The sequence below is a fragment of the Canis lupus genome, chromosome 9 (genome assembly GCF_003254725.2).
Source record: "Canis lupus dingo isolate Sandy chromosome 9, ASM325472v2, whole genome shotgun sequence".
Taxonomy (NCBI): domain Eukaryota; kingdom Metazoa; phylum Chordata; class Mammalia; order Carnivora; family Canidae; genus Canis; species Canis lupus.
Window position 1 is genome coordinate 14269991 of NC_064251.1, and position 7816 is coordinate 14277806.

A 7816-nucleotide genomic window follows, 5' to 3' on the forward strand; every position below is an offset into this window, starting at 1 on the left:
AAGAGGGAGGGACGTTAAAACGGCTTCTTGCTGCTGATTGGTCATCACGGGAGGACTTCCTTTCGCAGCACGCGCCCAGGCGGCGGTTTGTGGGCTCTAGGTACCATTCTCCGCGGGCAAGATCCCGCTGAGGGATTCTCAGGTGGGTGGATTTGACAGGCCGGGTCACCCAGCGGCCCTGGCCGGCCTCCCGGGGGCAATAGTACGGCACTTCCGGCGAGCTATTTCGTTTCGTATTCCTCCGCCGACGCCAAGTGGAGAAGTAGTGCGGTCCGCTTACCCGATGGGCGGGAGCAGTCACGTGACAATGTCAGGCTCCGCCTTCCCGTCTCACTTGGTTAGGGGCGTGAAGGCTCTTCGGAGACGTAAACATCTCCAAGTGGGCTGAGTGGGTTGGTCTGTGCTGGCCATTTTGTCGGCAGGGCTAGACCTGGGAAAGGGCGGGGTGGCTTCCTTGAGGTGTGGAAAGACGAGAAAAAGGTGAAGAACACAGAGTAGGCTAAGGCGTCTCAGTGCGGGTGGGCCCAGCCGTGAAAGGGGCCCCAAGCCGGCGACTCTGAGGGAAGCGGAGGGTGGGGGTGGGGCGAGAACATGGCGGATCCCGGAACGCCGGCGGGCGTTGCGGCCTCTGCGCAGGGGCGGGGTGATTAGGTCATAGAGCGGCTCCCAGCATTCTCCGCGGCGGAGGAGGCGGTCCAGGCTATAAAACCGGCTGCCGGGACGCGGCCGGCACCTCATTCATTTCCACCGGTCTCTTGTCGAGCAGCTCCGGCCCCTGTCATCGCCGCCCCGCTGCCGCTGCCGCCCCCGCAAGGCTTTGCCATCGCCAAAGCCACCTGCAGCGACTCGTTCGTTCCCCGCCAACCGCAACCATTGACGCCATGTCGGGTTATTCGAGTGACCGAGACCGCGGCCGGGATCGAGGGTGAGTGTGGGAACGGACTTGTCAGGCCCGGCAGTGGGGGATGGGAGGCCGATGAAGGAGGCGGCGGGCGGGGGCGATGGACAGTCGGCTTTTTCCTGCTATATTTAACCTTTACGAATCGAAGGCTTGCGCCATTTTGATATTTGTCCGGAACTGACAGAGGGATGTTTCCCTGTTAACGGTCCTCAAGCTCGCCTTTTGTTGGTGGGGGGATGGGGGAGGCGCCGAAGCCCCCGCCCCCGCCGACTGAGCAGCTGTTGGGGAGAATTCGGGGGAGTGTATTTCAATGGTTGGAAAGCGCGACGCTTTCAGGAGAACGAAGTCACCGCTGTTCGGTGCATCTTTTCGGGAAGTGTTGTAGGGGCCCCGGGAGTTCTGTGGTAATCGAAGGGGTCGCCTCACGAGCCATTGATGGCGCGGGAGCAGGAGGGCGGCCGGCACCGCGGGAATCGGCCATGTGGCTGAGCCGCGGGTACAAAATGCCGGCGTCGGACATGGCGGCGGCGCCTTTGTTACCCCGCCCGGCGGAGGAGCTCAAAATGGCAGCGTCGAGAAAATGTGGCGCAGAGAGAAATGCGAGACAAAGGGGGAAGCGCCGCCCCAGCGGGAACGCCGCCCGGTCCGGGACTCCTCCCCCGGTAGTTGCCAGCTCCTCCTCCTCTTTTTCTTTGCGTTATATAATTTTGCTATCTTGATGAGGAGCCCTCCGGGGGGATCCCCCCAATTCGATGGGCTTGCATAAATGTCTCTGAGACCACCGTCCTTGTTCTGTTCTCGTTGGTGCTGTCCCATTATTCCTTAGAACCAAAGCTGCTTGGCTTGGAAAGAGCTGATAATAACATTGCTGTTAAGCACCTCCCTTGTATTGTCTCTCCCCCAGACATTTAATGCCTAAGCTCACGGGAAAGACTAGGAGCCACAAGCTGTTGTCTATCCTTGTAATCTGAACATGGGGCGTTTGGGCAGCCAATTTCCGACCTGATAAATCCCGGGCTGTTGATTTGGCTTCAATAGTGTGTATTTGGGACAACGGAAAGTGAGAGAGATGGTGCTAATTGTGGCTTTTGAGAGCATGACCCATCACTAAGGACAGTGCTAAGTCTTAAACCTCGAAAAGTCTTTCATTTATCTGTACTGTGTGTCAAGGGACAATAAATAGTCTGTATGTAAACGTCTTAGTAGGTAGTTGAAAATATAACTTTTTTGTTTTAATTTCAGGTTTGGTGCACCTCGATTTGGGGGAAGTAGGGCAGGGCCCCTATCTGGAAAGAAGTTTGGAAACCCTGGGGAGAAATTAGTCAAAAAGAAGTGGAATCTTGATGAGCTGCCCAAATTTGAGAAGAATTTTTATCAAGAACACCCTGATTTGGCTAGGCGCACAGCAGTGAGTAATTTCACAGGGCTTCCTTGGGCTGTAACTCAACAGTGACTTTTAGTAAACAGAAATTTGAACAGAGGCCTTGGAAAACTCATATTTTCTGATAGTCGAGGAAGAGGAGGTGCTTTGGCAAGTGGTATCTTTGAATTTTTCTGTTTAGAGTGGTTAAATATAACTACAATAGATGGATCTTGTGCTCTGTAGGTTTTCTATATGTGGATATAGATTTTAAATGGCCCGTTACAGTTTGCTAATCCTTGATAAACTTAAGGCCTGCTGACTGCATATTGGTGAAGGTTGTTATGGTACTTAGTAGGTTATTAAAATTTGTTTTATAGCAAGAGGTGGAGACATACAGAAGGAGTAAGGAAATTACGGTTAGAGGTCACAACTGCCCAAAGCCAGTTCTGAATTTTTATGAAGCAAACTTCCCTGGTAAGTGCTAGTTCAGAGCACTCACTCCCCCCCCTTTATTAATTTCACCCTTTTTCTTAGCTTCACTAAATTTACTGAATTACTGTTGCTAATTACAGCAAATGTAATGGATGTGATTGCAAGACAGAATTTTACTGAACCCACTGCAATTCAAGCTCAGGGATGGCCCGTTGCTCTAAGTGGTTTGGATATGGTTGGAGTAGCACAGACTGGATCCGGGAAAACATTGTCTGTAAGTGTGGAAGAATTTTTGAGTTTTAATATGTGATTATGTTAGAGAAAATGGATTAGTGATATAAGGAAATTAGAAGCTTTTTAATTTAACTTTTGTTTTGTTCCCCCACCCCAAATAGTATTTGCTGCCTGCTATCGTCCATATCAATCATCAGCCATTCCTAGAGAGAGGTGATGGGCCTATTGTAAGTATATATGTGTGTATTTTTTCTTAATTTTTGTGTGAGTACAATAAAGAGAGTTGCAGAATATGTAGCAAAACCAATTCTGGTAGTTTCACATAGAGACATCAGTTGTGTTATGTAATTTAACTGGAGACAAAGTTGCCTTGATTATCCTGGAATATTGGACAGCAAAATCCATTAGCTGCTGAAGTAATGCCAGTAAATGCTCATAAGTTTAAAACTAGGATCCAGGACTTTGCAAAAACCTATTCCACTTTCTGTTTCTCTTAGTGCTTGGTGCTGGCACCAACTCGGGAACTGGCCCAACAGGTACAGCAAGTCGCTGCTGAATACTGTAGAGCATGTCGATTGAAGTCCACTTGCATCTATGGTGGTGCTCCTAAGGGACCACAGATTCGTGATTTGGAGAGAGGCATGTAACAAAAATACTTTTTCTTCTTTTTGTTGGTGTTAGAAAGTCTAGATGTTACAGTTCTATTTATATTTATATGTTTAACTGAAGGTGTGGAAATCTGTATTGCAACACCTGGAAGACTGATTGATTTTTTAGAGTGTGGGAAAACCAATCTGAGAAGAACCACCTACCTTGTCCTTGATGAAGCAGATAGAATGCTTGATATGGGCTTTGAACCCCAAATAAGGAAGATTGTGGATCAGATAAGAGTAAGTACCCCTAAAAATGTTTTATTTTGAAACGGGGCTCTAAATTTATTTAGAATACAATGCTTTTTTAAAATCCAACATTCTTTAGCCTGATAGGCAAACCCTAATGTGGAGTGCAACTTGGCCAAAAGAAGTAAGACAGCTTGCTGAAGATTTCCTGAAAGACTACATTCATATAAACATTGGTGCACTGGAACTGAGTGCAAATCACAACATTCTTCAGATTGTGGATGTATGTCATGACGTAGAAAAGGATGAAAAGTAAGTTTTTTATAGAACTAAAAGTTCAGTGTACAAATTTAGAAGTTAAGAAACTTACATAGGGTAGAATGTGAACGTGTTCTTTTAAAATCCTGTCAATCTTAGCAATATTTCCTTCATTCACAAAATTGGTTATCGGTAACATTTCTTTTAGGAGAGGAACCTGTTTTGTGGTTTAAGGACCAAAGGTAGAATTGCTTGATAAGTGTTCAAGCAGGTGTTTTTTCATTCATAGCCATGTAAATTGAAGATAGTTCTTGAGTGACTATAAATGTGTGGCCATAATCATGGACTTCTTTTAAAATTCACTATTTTTTTTCCTCCAAGACTTATTCGTCTAATGGAAGAGATCATGAGTGAGAAGGAGAATAAAACCATTGTTTTTGTTGAAACCAAAAGAAGATGTGATGAGCTTACTAGAAAAATGAGGAGAGACGGGTATGTGAGTTTTTTCCATTAAAGCAAGTATATGAGAGCTGAATTTAAGGGAAGGGGCAAGTGGATTTGAATGTCATAGATAAGTTTACCTGGTATAAATAAAACTGCATGGGTCAGGTGAAGTTAAAGGAATTAGTGACTAGATAGGCAGTAAAGTAAAACCTATCAGGCTTTAAATGCAAAGCCTACTGACAAAATTTTTCTTGAATGTAGGTGGCCCGCCATGGGTATCCATGGTGACAAGAGTCAACAGGAACGTGACTGGGTTCTAAATGGTAAGTCAGATGAAAAATTTTTTCCCTCAGAACCTGGAGTTCTCAGATTATTGATGATCGTTTCTTTTTCACAGAATTCAAACATGGAAAAGCTCCTATTCTGATTGCTACAGATGTGGCCTCCAGAGGGCTAGGTTAGTAAAAACTCGAATTCGTGGCTTGGTTTCCCAGAAGATCTCCATATAATTTTTTTAAAGAAAGTTTATTGCTTTCTTTAACCTCTGCATTTTTTCTAAGTTTTTTTCATATAAAGGTGCAGTCTTTGTGGCAAGGCCTAGGCATGACAATCGGAGGACTCGAGGGGGATGGAGGACTAGTGATCGGCTGGCTGCTTCCAGTCGATTAGAGAGGTGAAAAGCTGAAAGTGTGCCAGTAATCTTCAAAAGGCAGAACATACCACCTCTGCCCCGTAAACTGTTCTCTCCGGGGGAAAAAAATGGAAGTTATCCTCACAGTTCACTGCCGTGGTATTTCTTCTGTCCCATGCTTTGCATGACTGCCATGGTACAGCATTGTTTCAAACTGTTTACTGTGATCTGTGGGTCTTTGAGTTTCAGTGAGTTTGCTGAAATGTTGAAGAAATATTTCCAAACTTCAATGTTCAATGAAATTTTTGTTCAAGTTTGAAATGGAGAGAGCAGCTTTAAAAGGTACTAAGCCTTTTACAAATTGGTGAGTACTGGCACATGAGATCTAGAGCAGGAGCAACTTCTCACACTTAGTCAGTGGGAAAAGAAAGCAGTGCTTTGAAAGTTCCTCCCTCACCTACACAGTAGTCGTCATGTCGAGACCTGCCAGAGAGAGACACATTCTCAAGTGAATCCTGGCTTCTTGGAAGCGCTTGCCTAGACGAGACACAGTGCATAAAAACAACTTTTGGGGGACAGGTATGTTTTTCTTGCAGCTGCGGTTGTAAGGTCTTGGCAAGACAAGCAGTGTGGCCAGAATTTTGAACTTCTGATGAGTGTGTAATGCAAAGGACCATGTACATTTTTGTTTAAAGGTCCTCAAAATGAGCACATGAAGAGGTTGCTGTGAACCTTTAAGTGGCCCTACTGCGCAGAAGCATTCAGATGTCACTTGATGATCTGTAAGGGGACTTGCTGGTTTGGGAATATGTTAGAGAATACACGTCCTTTTGTTAGGTGCTCTGTCATTGGGTGGGCAATGAGACAGGTAGATGGTGTGTGCTTTTTTTTTTTTTTCCTTCCAACCTCAATGGTATTCCTACAGGGAATGGATAACCATTTTAACTGTATTTTTTGCAGCCCGTACCTTCTTGGGAATACAATTGTCTAACTTTTTATTTTTGGTCTGGCTGTTGTGGTGTGCAAAACTCCGTACATTGCTATTTTGCCACACTGCAACACCTTACAGATGTGGAAGATGTGAAATTTGTCATCAATTATGACTACCCTAACTCCTCAGAGGATTATATTCATCGAATTGGAAGAACTGCTCGCAGTACCAAAACAGGCACAGCATACACTTTCTTTACACCTAATAACATAAAGCAAGTGAGCGACCTTATCTCTGTGCTTCGTGAAGCTAATCAAGCAATTAATCCAAAGTTGCTTCAGTTGGTCGAAGACAGAGGTTCAGGTAAGACTAACCTTCATTAAGAAATGTTGGTGATTTGGGGTCACATGATTGTCTGCAAATCCATTAAATGGGATTGGCAGGTGAGTAAAATCTTCATATGAAACTGAGAAAACACTTTAAACTTTGAATAGAGCTTCTTTCTAATTTTTTCTGTACTAGTAATGATTTGTGCTGTGGAAATAATCAGCTTGCAATTCTTTTTTTTTTTTTTTTTTTTTTTTGACAGGTCGTTCCAGGGGTAGAGGAGGCATGAAGGATGACCGTCGGGACAGATACTCTGCGGGCAAAAGGGGTGGCTTTAATACCTTTAGAGACAGGGAAAATTATGACAGAGGTTACTCTAGTCTGCTTAAGAGAGATTTTGGGGCAAAAACTCAGAATGGTGTTTACAGTGCTGCAAATTACACCAATGGGAGCTTTGGAAGTAATTTTGTGTCTGCTGGTATACAGACCAGTTTTAGGACTGGTAATCCAACAGGGACTTACCAGAATGGTTACGATAGCACTCAGCAATATGGAAGTAATGTTCCCAATATGCACAATGGTATGAACCAACAGGCATATGCATATCCTGCTACTGCAGCTGCGCCTATGATTGGTTATCCAATGCCAACAGGATATTCTCAATAAGACTTTAGAAGTATATGTAAATGTCTGTTTTTCATAATTGCTCTTTATATTGTGTGTTATCAGACAAGATAGTTATTTAAGAAACATGGGAAATGCAGAAATGACTGCAGTGCAGCAGTAATTATGGTGCACTTTTTCGCTATTTAAGTTGGATATTTCTCTACATTCCTGAAACAATTTTTAGGTTTTTTTTGTACTAGAAAATGCAGGCAGTGTTTTCACAAAAGTAAATGTACAGTGATTTGAAATACAATAAATGAAGGCAACGCATGGCCTTCCAATAAAAAATATTTGAAGACTGAATTAAGTGGAAATTGTACTTTATTTTACATCTATAATGTCATGTAAAACTTTGCTTAGATGGTCTGGTTTGATTTTTTTTTTTTAACCATAAAAACTAAATTAACTGCTCCTTTCTATGATTTAGGTTTGGGAAGTGGGGAGAACAGAAGGCCCTTCTTAAAAATGATCTATTTATATTGCAAGAATTAAATGAGATTAAGTAAATTTACAATTGTAGGCTAAGTTGTATTAAGGCTTTCTGCCAGTACCTCATCAGGTGAGTCATTTAATAGCCTATTTATTAGCAGAATGGGGAAGTGAGATTAAAATAGGACATAATCAACTGTATAGCCCCACCCTCAAACTGCTTAGTGTGAGAACAACGTGGATGACTTTATTTCTTCGCAAAATTTTATATTTGAAAAGCTCCAAATAACTTGATTTTTCAGAACAGTTTATAGTCTTGCTCTTGGCTCTAATGTGAATTAGCAAAATGGTGAACAAAGCT

General features: G+C 43.6%; 1 protein-coding gene across 2 annotated transcripts; it reads left to right on the forward strand.

Moving 5' to 3' along the window:
- Positions 1 to 2: 2 nt before the first annotated feature.
- On the forward strand, positions 3 to 7329 carry DDX5 (DEAD-box helicase 5). 2 transcript variants are annotated; one of them, XM_035720673.2, is made up of 14 exons: positions 3 to 142; positions 767 to 925; positions 2144 to 2309; positions 2642 to 2738; positions 2837 to 2970; positions 3092 to 3157; positions 3428 to 3569; positions 3660 to 3820; positions 3909 to 4081; positions 4409 to 4519; positions 4733 to 4794; positions 4869 to 4928; positions 6172 to 6396; positions 6623 to 7329. In XM_035720673.2, the coding sequence occupies exons 2-14, from the start codon at positions 882 to 884 to the stop codon at positions 7024 to 7026; spliced, it is 1845 nt and encodes a 614-aa protein (XP_035576566.1). In that variant the 5' UTR covers positions 3 to 142; positions 767 to 881; the 3' UTR covers positions 7027 to 7329. The 2 variants fall into 2 exon arrangements, with proteins under 2 accessions (XP_035576566.1, XP_035576567.1); XM_035720674.2 differs by lacking the exon at positions 3 to 142 and adding an exon at positions 351 to 480.
- Positions 7330 to 7816: the final 487 nt, after the last annotated feature.